This window comes from Fusarium flagelliforme, assembly GCF_020744385.1.
Source record: "Fusarium flagelliforme strain FIESC 12 MPI-CAGE-AA-0113 chromosome Unknown B0J16scaffold_1, whole genome shotgun sequence".
Lineage (NCBI taxonomy): Eukaryota > Fungi > Ascomycota > Sordariomycetes > Hypocreales > Nectriaceae > Fusarium > Fusarium flagelliforme.
In genome coordinates this window covers 4,729,570-4,743,744 of record NW_025763503.1, presented here as the reverse complement: position 1 = coordinate 4,743,744, position 14,175 = coordinate 4,729,570, and the positions used below count along the sequence as shown (strand labels likewise).

Genomic DNA, 14,175 nt, shown 5'->3' with positions numbered 1-14,175 from the left:
GTCATATCCTACAGCTTCATACCTCATGTTAATCCTCCTCGTGCTAGCTGGACGAGATCTCACCAGTAGCAAATCTTGACCAATGTGACCAGCATCTCAAGCATGGTTTCCAAGCATGAGCTATATCTTCTCCTCCGTCACACAGTCCGTCGTTTCTTCGAATATAAACGCTTGCCCAGTGCTCCAACATCAGAATAACTCCACCAAAGATTGTTGTAAAGATGAACAGCGTAGAGGAAAGATGGGCTAAGAAGAATCGCGACGTGCGAGAGATATTATCCATGCCGGATCTCATATTCTTCTTTCACAAAGGAGAAAAGGAAATTCAAGAGTGTGTCTTTGCAAGCCTGTTACGCCCCCTCGTGCTCGTCTTCCGGAACTCCGCCATATGCTAGGGCTGACTGAAACGCTGCATGCTGCCATAGACACTTGCCTTGGCAGCCAATGATAGTGATAGTAATATAAAGTTAACATATATAAAGATCGACTCCGCCAAGGAGTTTTCCGTGACTATTTGGGCTGTCACCACATGTCCTCCCGCCCATCATTCCGGCGATCATTTCCAGTGTCGTGGTACTGGTGATAGTATTCTTTGGCTCCCGGCCCGTACCCTTCAGGGTCATCGTAGCTATAGTCTTCGTGGTGATCGTTTCCGTGCTCATCCTCATAAATCTGAGCGTCGTCAACATAATCAACCTCTCCGCTACCTGACTCGCCATATTGCACCGCAGCCTTAACATTAGATTAGCAACATGTTACAAAACGAGAGTTTTGAGTTTTGCTTACCCGGTGATAGTCGAAGTCATATTGATCCATGGCTTCCTGAGCTTCCTGCTCTTCTTGCAATCTCTGTTGGGCCAAGTATTCCTGTTCTTGTTGTTTCCGTCGAGCTTCCTCCTCCAGCCGTTTTTGCTGTGGCGAAATGGGCACATTCATTTGTGGATGCATGGCCTGGACGATAGCCAGGTAGCTATACATGAAGTTGCTCAGGAGGACCTGGCTGTGTAGGGGTCGACGTGGGTTAGCCAGTTTTATGTGAGCCATTCGATAGATCGCTCTCTCTTCGAGTAGAGGAAACCTTGTCCAGTGGTAGTCGACATCAGGAACCAAGGGTTTGTATACAGGCTCCTCGGGGACCTTCAGATGTTGGGTCTTCTTAGAGCTCCGCTCTTTCTCTTCCTTCTTTTTACTTCCGCCAAAGATGGACGAGAAAATGCTGCCGTCCTTGTCACGCTTTGAGTCGCTCTTGCGGTGGCTTTCCTTCTTGCGCTCTTCCTGCAGTCTGCTTTCCACATTATCGCGATCGAGCACAAGACTTTCGCGACCCTTGGGTGCGTTTTTGTCGATTGATGTCTGTATGACGTCCAGTCGCGCGTTGTCCTGTCCTCGTTCGCCCAGGGATTTGGTCTTAGATCTCTTGCTCTCCTCCTTCTCCTTCTTCTTCTCCTTCTCATCGCTGGTACTCTTGAACCATTTCCAAGCGCTTCCTTTACTGGAGCTGGCGTCGTCATCCCTGTCTTTCTTGGATTTCTTGTCTGATTTCCGCTCCTCTTGTGTAAATGTTGGTATAATTGTTAGACTGTCGGTTCGCGTTGAGCCACTGCCGGGGATGAGTGAGGGATTGGCGGCAAGATTATCACTTAGAGATTGACTTTGAGGATAAGAAGATCGAGACGTCTGCTGCTGCGGAGCGGCTTGTTGAGCGTTCTGTCGACTACTGAAGCTCTTTCGGCTGCCGCGACTTGGCTCTTCCTCAATTGGGGGTTCGGGTTCAGAAATTCTATGAGATACCGGTTGAGATTTTGCGTTCTGTGAAGAGGATCGCTTGGGAAACTTCTGTTGATTCTGGTCTTGCATATCCTGATGAGAAGAGGTCTGGATTGCAGGAAGGCTTGGTGATGATCGAATAGGTAGCTGATCTTGGAACGTGTCTGCGGTATTGGCCTCGTTACCGTTGAATTCTTGTGAAGCTCCGTCATAGTGGTCATAATGATCCAGAGACTCTTGGGAGAGCTTCTCAGATCTCTTGGCCTGGTTCTGGCGTGAGTAGTTGTCTGCTACAGGCTCCGACTGAACACGTGAAAGGCCATGACCAGGTGGAGCTTCCAAAGGAGCAAACGTCATGTCCTCACTAGGTTGCTGACGATGTCCAGAACGGCGGGCAAGAGGTCCGGTGCGTAGACTGCCTCCCTTTCGATACGTTGTTCGGGTTGACCTACGGAGACCCATCCCTGGGGCAGCCGGCAAGATCGGCATATCGTCTGCACTGCTCTCAGGTCCACTCGGTGCTATTTGCGATTCCTGAGCAAACTTTTGAACGGCTTTTGTAGGATCCTTAACAAGTTCTTCCAGGCTCAGCTCATGACTATGGCCTCGTGAGCGTTTACGTTCAAGTCGATCAGCACCATCAATGTAATCGACAGAACCGCGATCCCCAGAATTATCTATTTGACGAGACAGCATAGACTTTTTTCGTCTGAGTCCCCCTATTCCTGAATCACCTTCGCTTATGTCGGTATCGGCAGATAGGAATGAGTCACCAGATCTCCGTCTTATGGATTGAACTCTGTTTTCAAGGAACGATTTGAACTCGCCAGGGGCAAGCTCGGGGTGCACTCTGGCAGGTACCCAGAGCAGTCTCGAGGGATCATTTTCATCGTCGTCACCGCTTGGTGCTATTGTCGGCATAGCCATTAAAGACATGGGTGGCATATCGGGGTCCTTGTTATTTCCAACGTCCATCGACAACCGTCTGAGCGCTTGCAAATTACTCAATTCCTGGGCAATGTCATTGGGGTTACCAATGTTGGTAAGAGAGAATTGCGAATCGGCTTGAACATCGCGGAGCGAGAGCGTAGGAGACAACGGCGATTTTGGTCCTTGTTCATATGAGTTGCTTCGCTGGTTTGGTGAGAGCTGATGAGGTCTTTTGGGCGAGTCGCCATTAATGGGAGACGTTTCGTTGGCGGAACCTTCGGAATCAGTCCGCTTAAGCGCTCTTCTTGTATCAACGGATAGAAATCGTCCATCGGGAGGCGGTCGAGGAAGCGATTCTTGGTATGGTGTTGGGCCTCCGATGAAGCTCAGCGGTCGATTGATACTCATAGGCCGACCACTCTCCGATCCATCATCGTCCTCATCGCCATACAAAGTGCCAATAGCTTCCGTGACATGGTGGCTCGGGTCAGAAATGGACAGTTGGTTGGAATGTCCGCGTCTGCTAGCAAAACTGCCGCCAACATCGCCGCGGGGTCGAGATGATGTCTATAGACCGACAACAAACTAGGATCAGCATGGGTGGCAACGACCTGGTAGATCAAGACGAAACAAAGCAACACAACACAAATCACCAAGTACCAGCTACTACGGATGTCGTATAAAGAAAATAGACGTTTGCTAAACGTAAATAATGAGACGTACCATCATCGACGGCTGGGTGGGCCTCAACGAGGCTTGCACGCCCACGATTGCCTGTGTAGTTTCCTGGCTTGGCTTTCAAAACGATACTGGACGTCGGTTCTATGTTACCATGGGCCTCGGTGCACCACGATACAAGCGGCGCAACTGAGTGAAACGTCGATGGCTCGAATGAGAGAGGTTTGGTCACCTCCACGGACGGCGTTGTCGTCAAGTCTGTTGTCGCATGGGGAGAACGTCAGGACGAGCCGCTGATCTGTATGCCCGCCTTCCGTCAAGGTTCCTAGGTAGTGCCAAGTAGTGTGTGATAGCGCTGATTCGAGTCGTTTCGTTCGACGTGATCGAGGAAGAACAAGTAGTCGGTTACAGCTGTTCTTTTGGATTAGACAAAGAGTCGTTCAAGGGAGAAAGAGAGTCGAGATTCGTCCAAAGGTCCAAGACGAGATACAAGTCGAATAGCCCTGGTAAGGGTACCTCTGCAATCAAAGGGACGGTACTTGGACCGGGGCATGAGACGTGTCGAGGTCACGTGGCGGGGCGCTTACAGCGGGTCGTCAGGCGCTATCCCCTTATATCACAGCGCTATCTAGCACTAGAGTTGGCGCCCGTCGGGGTGGTTCAATGCCGCCCAGATGATGGAATGGAACGTGACGACTATTGGGCTCTGGACCTCTGCCTGACAGACAATTGGCTTATACCAGTATGTAGGTGATAGACAAGGAGTACTTAGGTTGGTAGCAAAATCTAATAATAAGTATTCAGCGTCACTGTTCAAGTCGCCTCTAAATCATATGTATCCGTATAGTAGACCTGCATGATACGATCATGTGTCAGGTACCCAAGCAACCTAGTCATTATGGATGCCGCCATGAAGCCTTGCTTGAAGTTTTCTAACTCACTGGGCGTCTGTGCTGGGCTGGTTAATGTCCCTTGAATTCCTCGAATCACAGCCAAGAGTCCGGCGAAGGGTCCTTCCTTGCTTTCCAGAATGAGAGTGACATGCAATCAAATTGATGATTTCCTCAACGATTTAATGGCATTCTGACATCTAAAACTTGTATCTACACATTTCTGGTTTATGTTGTACATGTCGGTCTAACACCGAACCCGTTGATGTAACTCCAGTGCTGCTACATGGCATTGAGGCTAATATGGATCGCTGAGGGGTGTCCATGGTAACAGCGCTGGATAATGCGGTCTTATTAGCAGCCCAGCCCATGATGAATGTCTCTCATTAAGGTATGGCCGCCCGCCTTCTCCGGTCAACAAAACAAGAGTCAACACATACCAGATGACGCAGTTGTAATATGACTATGTCGTGAGCTATAATTACACCATCCTTATATCGGTGGAACAAGTCGCACAGCTCATCACCCGCCCATTGACCTTCATGACTTGACAAACAGTTTTCTTTGACAGGTTGAAATATCTTTTATCAAAACTACCCACTCTGCACATTTAATTCAGCGAGTTGGGATCATACTTCACCCTGTTACTCGATCAGTGGTAGAGAGTGAGGATGAGTTCTTGGAGTAAGGCAGGTATGAAAGAACTCTTTGAGTCAAACAATTCAGCAAACTGAATTGGAGATACTCGCAACTGCACTTATCATCGCTCTATAAAGCCGATCGACATCTTTCACCGTTTTTCTCTTGTATCTCAATTGCATATATACAGAATTTTCAGCAATCTCTTTGTTTATGCGATTCATCATGCCCACATTTTTTTGACGTCCGTGAATGTTGTAGATCGAATACTCATGACTGCATGATAGATGGCATGTGGGTGCCTATCCTTGTCTCAGATCAGCACAATATGCCCAAGAGCCAAGATCGACCCCATGCTTCTTTCTATCGATTTTATTCACGAGTTATATATAAGGTGTGTGCTCCTGCGTCCGGAAAACTTCATAATGGGAAGTTGATTGTGTGATGTTCATACCTGAGATGACAATAGCTAACGTTACACTCTCCAGCGCGGTGTCTACGATCGTCAAATAAGACCCAAAAAAAAAGTAAGCATTCAAGCTTCAACGTTTAAAGCACGATCTACCCCGCTGCTTAATTACATAGCTAATCTCATGCGGGGGTTTCTACCAATTATTGGATACTGAGGTAGGTAGGTGTTTTAACAGCGATGCTTTTTACAGTCTGAGATAAAGTATACAACCCGACAATTTAACAATTAGTGATGATTTTTCGCCTGCGAAAGTCCAAATCAATTCAGTGAATTTGAAAGGTATTTGGGCTAGCTCTAAACGGATGGTCAAAGAAATAATACACTAGAATCATACACATCATCGCATTAACTACATAACCGGAACGTACTGAGCTGTACTTGATATTGACTCAACTCAATTGATGAACGTGAACTTTATAGCGGTTGTAAGTCACTTCCTAGTGAAAGCAAACGGCGCAATAACCGTTATCAGATGTAAGTGAAGCTGGAAGCCGGCTTGTGAATAGTACCCTTATTATTGTTCGCTAAAGCTGTGATTTCATATCAATAATCAATACAGGCATTCAAATATTAAGTTTAAGGACATAGGTTTTTTTCTGTCATATTTGAGATCTGCTAAAATATTGTTGTTTCGAAATGTATTTTTTGCTTTGCATTGTTTAGGGTAGCATCAGTCTCAAAAACGGTGGCTCATCGAGAAACGGAGGAGAATCGTTGAAACGGTGACAGTGCCGAATATTAACCGACTGGAGCGCCATTGAGACAGAGCTCCCCTGGTCTAACTCAGCCAGGTGGACAAGTCTTCGTCACAGGTGGGAGCTGATGAAGCTAAGCTCAAAGAGGTAAAGGCCTTCTCTCCCGATTCTTGGGGCCACCTAGAAATTATCTCTACCTCTCCCGTACAGACAGCCTTGCTACTGCTACCTAGCCCGAGCTGCGAAAATCCACCTCCCCGTGATTGCCTCCCTGTCTTCCATTCCTCATCGTCACCTCTTTTGATACCCATTCATATCCTCTTTCCGAGCTCTATCTCACCAACAGAGCATCCCTTCTCCTCGAACGCGCCACCACTCGAGCACGCGAATTTCCCGACCTATTTCGAGCGCATAGAATCAGTTGATTGATAGAATGGCTGCTGTGAGTGCTACCTCCATGACATGGCCCCTTCTGTTATCTGTGATTTGCCCATCCACCTCCCACTGCCCACGGGCCTTTCCAAACCAGCTCCAGCTTTGCGCTATCTCCAACGACTTGTTACATAGTTTTGGATTGCGTTTGCTCTCCTCGCAGCAGTCATACGGACTCGTTATTTCGTCTGCGTTCTCCCCGCTCGCGTGTTGTTCCGCCGTTGCGCCCCCGTTGGTTGACCTCAACTCTGAAATCCGCAACTCCACGTCACCATGAACTTTCACGAGAACCGTCGATTAGCCGCACGATAGTCATGATGGGAATATTTAGCTAACCAATGTTAAACAGCAGCGACCATACAATAACCCGGGCTCAGGCTACCTCCAGAACGGTGCCAGCGGCGGTCTACCTCCTGCTGGTGCCGCACCACTTTTGCCAAACCAGGGCCGAGTCCTCCAGACTGGTCCCCTAAGAGTTCTGTGCATTGCTGATGTCCGAGGTTGGTAGCCCATCGAGAGTTTTAACGGGTGAGCGCTAAACATGATGATAGGAAACCTGAGATCACTCAACGACCTTGCCAAACAAGCCCGCGCTGACCACATCATCCACACCGGTGACTTTGGTTTCTACGACGACACTTCCTTGGAGCGAATCGCCGAGAAGACACTCAAGCATGTTGCTCAGTATTCGCCCCTGATTTCCGAGCCCGTCAAGAAGGCCATCCAACAAGGCGGCCCAGGCCCAGTCAAGAGTCGGTTCGCCCCTAATGAGCTGCCGCTCTCCGAGTTGCCTCTCCTCATCAGTGGCGAGGTGAAGCTTGATGTTCCTGTCTATACTGTCTGGGGTGCCTGTGAAGATGTCCGGGTGCTGGAGAAGTTCCGAACAGGCGAGTATAAGGTACCTAACCTGCACATTATTGACGAGGCTCGATCGATGCTATTGGAAGTTGGTGGTGTCAAACTACGACTGCTTGGTCTTGGTGGTGCTGTTGTTATGCACAAGCTTTTTGACAATGGCGAGGGCCGCACTACTATTGCTGGCGGCCAGGGAACTATGTGGACGACTCTTCTGCAAATGGGCGAGCTTGTCGACACCGCCCATCGCGTTTACGATCCTACCGAAACTCGCATCTTTGTTACACATGCATCTCCAGCTCGTGAGGGTATCTTGAACCAGCTTTCAGTAACCCTAAAGGCCGATTTCTCCATCTCTGCCGGACTTCATTTCCGATATGGAAGCTCTTACAACGAGTTCAGCGTCAACCCGACTCTCGATCACTACCGAGGCAAGCTTGCTGCCTCCAAAGCTTCTTTCAACGACGTGTGGGAGACTGTCAAGAGCGAGGTGGAACCTGCCATCCAGCAAAATGAGGCCCAGCAGAATCTTCTGAAGAACGCCCTGCAGATCGTCGAGAAGATGCCTACCACTGCTGCCGGCGGAAACCCCTTTGGCGGCCCTGTTGCTGGCCAGGCCTCTCTTGGACAAGTCGATGAGAGTGCTTTCAAGAACATGTGGAACTTCAACCTTGCTGATGCCGCCTTCGGGTATTTGGTTCTCGAGATCCAAGATGGTCGTATCGGCACAGAGATGCGAGCACAAGGCTTCAACTTCTCCCACCGAGGTGCCAAGCAGCAGCCCGGTGCTCCTCCTACTACAGCTGGCCCAGCCGGCATCCCTTCGCCTGCCCCCCCTTCCACTCAATCCAGCGCCCCCCCTCCCGCCAGCCGCCAGCCTTCAACAGTCCAGGCCTCCAAGCCTGCTGTCGCGACTCCTCTGTCCGGCCCACCCAAGCCAGCTACCCCTCAGCCCGCCCCAAGCTCAAGCAGTCCTGCCCCATCCGCCAACAACAAGGAGCCTGAGAAGGCAGCGGCTCCAGCTGGCGCCAATGGATCGGCCCATGCCCCTGAGCGTGTCTCATCCCCTGCTCCCAAGACGCCCGCCTCTGATATCATTGGGCTCTTCATTATGAATGTGAGCACTGAGGAGCAATGCCGCGAACTTTTTAGCGAGGAGGATAAGAACAAGATCCTGAAGGTCGACAAGTGGGGCAACTCCAACAAGGTTGTTCAATTCAAGACGATTGAAGACCGTGATGCTGCCCTGGACCGACTTCCCGACGATGTGAAGACTCGAACCCAGGAGGACCGATCTAAGCCCCTCGTGAAGGTTTTCCAACATCGCGAAAACAAGACATACGCCAGCCGAGGCGGTGCTGGTAACTGGGGTGCCAGCGGACGCGGCGGAGCCACCAACACCAGCGGTTACCGTAGTGCGGGAGGCGCCAGCGACTCCGAATCCAACCGACGCGGTGGTCGAGGCGGCCGGGGTCGTGGCGGAGACCGTGGAGGACGTGGTGGCCGTGGACGTGGTGGCCTCAAGGGAGATACATCATCTCCTGCTGCCGCTCCCTCCACACCCGCCGCTGATTAATACTATACTCAACATCGGAGTGTTATCGTCGACCCTTCGTAAGACCATGGTTTACCACCATGGCCTTGTTACTAAATTTTGCCACTCTTTTCTGGCATTACCTATTTGTCTCCCCTTTGCTTGAGTTGACAAAGGGCGAAAAGACAAGAAAGTCGAGGGACAACTTAAAAACCCTCGTTTTTATGTACCGTGTACCTAATGAGATTTCGAAACCACCAACCTCCATGTCGAGGGTGTGGGTTCTTTAGTTTTGACATGTATGGAGTTCAGTTGCGAAGAGAATTTAAAAATATCGTTCTGGGCCCTGAACGCACGCCATGGGCGTGAATGTGCTGATGATGTTCATGGGAGACGGGTTTCGGGGATAGGGTCGAGGGCGATCTGGAATGAATTGACTTCCTATTTTACACTCCTTGACTCTCGTGATACATCGTGACTGTGATGGACTATTTTACAGACTAAATTACATTGCGTGGATGAGCCACTTTATACAGGCTTCATGCCCTTGTGAATAGCGGCGATGCCACCGGTAAGATCCTCATAACCCTCACCAGCAACAACAAAACCGGCGTTCTTGATCATGTCCCTGAACTCGGTTTGACTAGGGAACCTCTCGATACTCTCCACAAGATATTGGTAACTATCGCGGTCTCCCGCCACGAGTTGACCGATCAAGGGGATTCCCTTGAAAGACCACTGCTTGTAGATGGTGTTAAAGATGGGATGCTTATCAACCTTTGAAAACTCAAGACAGGCGAATACACCACCGGGCTTAAGGACTCTATGAGCTTCCTTCAGCGCAGCAGGAATGTTGGAGAAGTTGCGAATACCAAAGGCAACAGTGTAGAGATCGAGAGAGTTATCCTCGATCTGAGACGGGAGGACTTCTGCGTTGGCCTCTAGGAAAGAGAGAGCGGATTGGTGGGATGCGGGAAGGGCAAGGGAACGCTGGCGACCGACGGCCAGCATGTCGGGGTTGATGTCGGAAATGATAACGGAGACATTGGGATTGCAATTGAACTCGTGGGCGTGCTGAAGGTGACGGAAGGCAATATCACCAGTTCCACCAGCGACATCGAGAATGCGCTGAGACTGTCCAGGGGGGTTCGTAGCACCAGGGTTCAGCGAGGAGATAAAGTAGTCTCTAGAAAAATCAATCGTTAGCACTGTACAAGGTACAAGAGAATAGAGCCCTGTCATACTTCCATAGACGATGAATACCCAAGGACATGAAATCATTCATCTTATCATAAGTCTCCGCCACACTGGTGAACACACCAGCAACACGCTGCTGCTTCTCAGCTTCGGTGACAGTCTCATAGCCAAAGTGGGTAGGGCGATCAGACGTAGGGGTTTCGTATTTCTTGAAAGAGGCATTGGTGGAGGAAAAGGGACGGGCGAAAGTTTGAGAGCATCTTGAAGGGTTCAATGAACGGGAAAAGCCCCGGAGAGCTGTGCGGGAGGCCATTGCGATTGTACTTGGGCCTCGGAGATGCTGGGAAGCTCTGGGTTGAGGTCAGTTCGAAAATCATACGAGGCTGAGAGATGGAAATTTGCTGGTGGGGCATCCGATGTGGCGTTACAGCCTTGTAGCCACAGTGGCTCAGTTCTTGCTGCTGGTTGCGTGACATTGAGTTGAAGGTTGGTGTGAACTTGGCGAGATGTGCTATAAGATTTCGAACTTACCTTTAGACTTCGTCTCCAGTATTTGCAACTGTAGAATCTGATTTACCACGCTTCTCTTGCCTGTGACTGAAGATGGCGCGAACAAAGACGTGCACTTGGCTTCTCAGGAACCACGCGAGACCAGCAAAGACGAAAAAGAGAGCGAGGACGAGAAGTGCGATTGCGACTGCAGGTGAGGAAGCCATGGCTCAGCTTGGATAAAATGAAGTTAAGATACGATAACACTTGGTGTTCTGAAATCAATCACTTTGATAGATGAATTCGTGTATGAGTCGGAATGTTTTGTTTGATTCAGATAACTACCTAGGTTTGGAGTGAAATAGATAGCTTGCTTTGACTGTAAACATATGCTGCTCTCTTTGGTTGCCATGGTGCGTATTATCTGGATGTTTTTGGCAGTGGCAGACAGCCGTTGACAGCTGCACTGACTAGACTGTCAAAGGGTCCAAATTCGGGATCCATCATGACGATCTAGAGTTTATCGCGATTGTGGGGTAATGATAAGGATTGTGGGGGAGGATAAGTCGGGGTCCTCATGGTCAAGGTATCATGGGCTTCATTATCGGCATTCTAATATGACCGACAAGTTAAGATCGACTGCCAAGAATTTGCTGTCTAGGCATCATGGGCGGTCTTACAAAGTGCCCGAGCCATGCTCTTACCGAAAAAGTAACAAGCCTCTAGAGTCAATTGTTGGCTGGCGGTGCCGAGCATCGTCAAACCACGGCTTATTTCGTCTCGGCTCTTACGGTTGGTGTCGGCTCAGGATGACGTCGCTTCCTCGCGGTATCAGACAAGCCAACCCCTCGGTAATGCTCTATGTTATCTATTCTAACATCTTATTGAGTTCTAGCTATTCTAATAAAAGAAAACATAACCCAGGATTCAATTGATCTCTCAACAAACAAGCATCCACATCCATCATGAAGTCTCGAGCTCTGCATCAAGTCGCCCTGAGGAGGGCTACACTTGCCAGAGCACATGTAACACCTCTCGCTCTTCGATCAGCGAGTAGTGTATCGCAGCGACCTAATTCGAACTTTGTTTCTTTCCCCGGTGCATTGAAGAGCGCTTTCACAAGCACGCTCAAATTCGAATCCCCCGAGTCGTACCCTGCCTTGTCGACGTATCGCGTTGTAGACCAACATGGAGTAGTGGTGGATGAATCCTTCAAGCCAGATATCTCCGACGAGGAGGTTATCCGCCTCTATAAAGATATGGTGTTTATCTCAATTATGGATCTGATAATGTTTGATGCGCAAAGACAAGGTCGATTGAGCTTCTACATGGTCAGCGCGGGAGAGGAGGCCGTCAGCATTGGCAGCTCAAGCGTGTTAGATCCAGAGGATGTCATGTTCACACAATATCGAGAGCAGGGTGTTTTCAAAGAGAGAGGATTTACGGCAACCGACTTTATGAGCCAATTGTTTGGTAACATAAAGGACCCAAGCCGAGGACGCAGTATGCCCGTCCACTACGGAAGTAAAGAGCTGAATATTGTGAGTACACCGGATATTAGCACTAAGAAGCCTTGACTAATATGAAGACACACAGCACTCCGTTTCATCACCGTTAGCAACACAACTTCCCCAAGCTTCAGGAGCCGCATATGCTCTAAAGATGCAAAAACTCCAAAACCCGAGTTCCAAGGCTCGTGTGGTTGCGGCATACTTTGGCGAGGGTGCAGCGAGTGAAGGAGATTTCCATGCTGCTCTCAACATCGCGGCTACGAGATCTTGCCCCGCCATCTTTATCTGCAGAAACAACGGTTTCGCTATCTCGACACCTACACTAGACCAATACCGTGGCGATGGTATTGCCAGTCGTGGTATTGGTTATGGCATTGATACGATTCGCATTGATGGTAACGATATTTGGGCAGTCCGAGAGGCCACCAAGAAAGCCCGTGAAATGGCCCTCGAAGACGGCGGCAAGCCAGTCCTGATCGAGGCCATGACCTACCGTGTTTCACACCACAGCACATCTGACGACTCATTCGCCTACCGTGCGCGTGTCGAAGTTGAAGACTGGAAGCGCCGCGACAACCCCATCACACGCCTACGCAAGTGGATGGAGGCAAAGGGCATCTGGGACGAGGCCAAAGAGAAAGAGGCCCGAAGCGCTCTACGAAAGGAGATTCTTAAGGCGTTTAGCGAGGCAGAGCGTGAAAAGAAGCCACCGATTCGAGGTATGTTTGAGGATATGTATGAGGAAATGACAGACGATTTGAAGGCTCAGATGAAGGAGCTCAAGTCCATGATGGACAAATACCCCGAGGAGTACGATGTCTCTGAGTTCGAGGGTGGTAAGGATAGTTTGAACCCATAGGAATAAGGGTAGTAATTTTAGAAGACCAGATACTACGAGATCAAACAAGTAAACGGAAATTGTAACGTCTTAATCAATTGATTGAAGCCTTTATCTCAACCGTTTCTCTTACAACGGCCTAGCTTATGACTGGTTACATGGTGAAGGAGAAAGCCCTGCAAACAACTTGCTGGAGGAAATGATTGGTGTATATATAAGTCTGACTTTGGCTAGATCCCCTTAAATGTTAAAATTAATTTAATGACCACCTTTTAAGGATTAAGGATAATAAGCTTCTTTTAACATAAATCTGCTGTCTGTTGCATACGGTTATTAACATCGCAGGTTCAGGTTTGGTCTTTGTGATGAGGATGGCATCAGTGACATAAAAAGTGGCTTTGTAGATTCATCAAGATTTTGCAAATTTCTAGCCTATAAAGAAAGTAGTTGCTCTGTTCTGGTGACATATTGTATGAACTAGATCTTGAGAACCATTGACTTTTTATACAGTGACTTGAGGCTCTATCATCCGACCGTGCAGTATCCGATGTCGATAGTCTAGTCGCAGCTCTTAGCGTCACCTTTGCAGTGGGTTTCTAGTGGGAGCGTGATGGACGCCACTTTGAAACTAAGCGGGCCGCTCCACAATGCAAGATCCCTCTCTCGCAGCTGCACCTTGATGATGCTTTACGTTAATGGATAAGTTGGTTTGAGATGGATATGTACATCATCAGGGCATGACTGACTCAGGATGAGAATTTTAGTTCAGAATAAAAATGTAAGTGTACTTATAAACTGGAGTATAAAACTATGAAACTTGCTGGAGAAGACACCTCCATTTGTTGGTTACAACTTTACCTCATGATATTGGATCCCTGCTCCATCTTTTCTGGCCGTGCAGCCCTGCCGTGATAAACAGCGAACCACCCTGCCCCTCCCCTCTCTGGAGCCTGGCACAGTGCACGCTTGCCCGCAGTTAAGGAGGTAGAATGGGCGATTCACAGTGCTTTTGGAGTACGTCTTGTCCTACACAAACGCAAGTTGGGTGGATGATAGAGTAGACCCCAACTTTATTGCAAACGTAGCGCTGTAGGTGGCCTTGAGCAAGAGCCTCTCAGCGCCGCATATAGTGGAGTCGACCACCTCACACACGTCAACCGTTCCATTCGTTCGTTACGTTAGACTAGACTCAGGTTGAGGTGCCCATCCATCATCTTCTCTCCATCTCTCGTATCTGTAAACCCAAAA

The 14,175-nt window shown here is 49.1% G+C and overlaps 4 protein-coding genes across 4 annotated transcripts; 2 read left to right on the top strand and 2 right to left on the bottom strand.

Moving 5' to 3' along the window:
• Nucleotides 1-522: 522 nt before the first annotated feature.
• Nucleotides 523-3,105, bottom strand: B0J16DRAFT_378284 (uncharacterized protein; the record flags this gene model as incomplete). The annotated part of the gene is made up of 2 exons (XM_046130913.1): nt 523-732; nt 787-3,105. The coding sequence occupies 2 exons, from the start codon at nt 3,103-3,105 to the stop codon at nt 523-525; spliced, it is 2,529 nt and encodes an 842-aa protein (XP_045989478.1).
• Nucleotides 3,106-6,293: 3,188 nt separating this feature from the next.
• B0J16DRAFT_359941 (uncharacterized protein) lies at nt 6,294-9,334 on the top strand. Its single transcript, XM_046129672.1, has 3 exons — nt 6,294-6,513; nt 6,853-7,003; nt 7,055-9,334. Exons 1-3 carry the CDS (start codon nt 6,505-6,507, stop codon nt 8,932-8,934), a joined length of 2,040 nt encoding a protein of 679 aa, XP_045989477.1. The 5' UTR covers nt 6,294-6,504; the 3' UTR covers nt 8,935-9,334.
• On the bottom strand, nt 9,309-10,654 carry B0J16DRAFT_359940 (UbiE/COQ5 methyltransferase). The gene is made up of 3 exons (XM_046129671.1): nt 10,621-10,654; nt 10,137-10,439; nt 9,309-10,078 (listed from the first exon to the last, which is right to left on the bottom strand). The coding sequence occupies exons 2-3, from the start codon at nt 10,400-10,402 to the stop codon at nt 9,421-9,423; spliced, it is 924 nt and encodes a 307-aa protein (XP_045989476.1). The 5' UTR covers nt 10,403-10,439; nt 10,621-10,654; the 3' UTR covers nt 9,309-9,420.
• Nucleotides 10,655-11,408: 754 nt separating this feature from the next.
• B0J16DRAFT_409414 (thiamine diphosphate-binding protein) lies at nt 11,409-13,045 on the top strand. The gene is made up of 2 exons (XM_046133083.1): nt 11,409-12,119; nt 12,175-13,045. Exons 1-2 carry the CDS (start codon nt 11,544-11,546, stop codon nt 12,946-12,948), a joined length of 1,350 nt encoding a protein of 449 aa, XP_045989475.1. The 5' UTR covers nt 11,409-11,543; the 3' UTR covers nt 12,949-13,045.
• The last annotated feature ends 1,130 nt before the right edge of the window (nt 13,046-14,175 follow it).

Excerpts from the sequence above, each read along its gene's own strand:
- B0J16DRAFT_359941 (XM_046129672.1), top strand. Across the intron at positions 7,004-7,054 it reads GTGCATTGCTGATGTCCGAG|GAAACCTGAGATCACTCAAC; the intron begins GTTGGTAGCCCA and ends ACATGATGATAG.
- B0J16DRAFT_359940 (XM_046129671.1), bottom strand. The coding sequence starts at position 10,402 with ATGGCCTCCCGCACAGCTCTCCGGGGCTTTTCCCGTTCATTGAACCCT. Across the intron at positions 10,079-10,136 it reads GGTATTCATCGTCTATGGAA|AGACTACTTTATCTCCTCGC; the intron begins GTATGACAGGGC and ends TGATTTTTCTAG.
- B0J16DRAFT_409414 (XM_046133083.1), top strand. The coding sequence starts at position 11,544 with ATGAAGTCTCGAGCTCTGCATCAAGTCGCCCTGAGGAGGGCTACACTT. Across the intron at positions 12,120-12,174 it reads GAAGTAAAGAGCTGAATATT|CACTCCGTTTCATCACCGTT; the intron begins GTGAGTACACCG and ends GAAGACACACAG.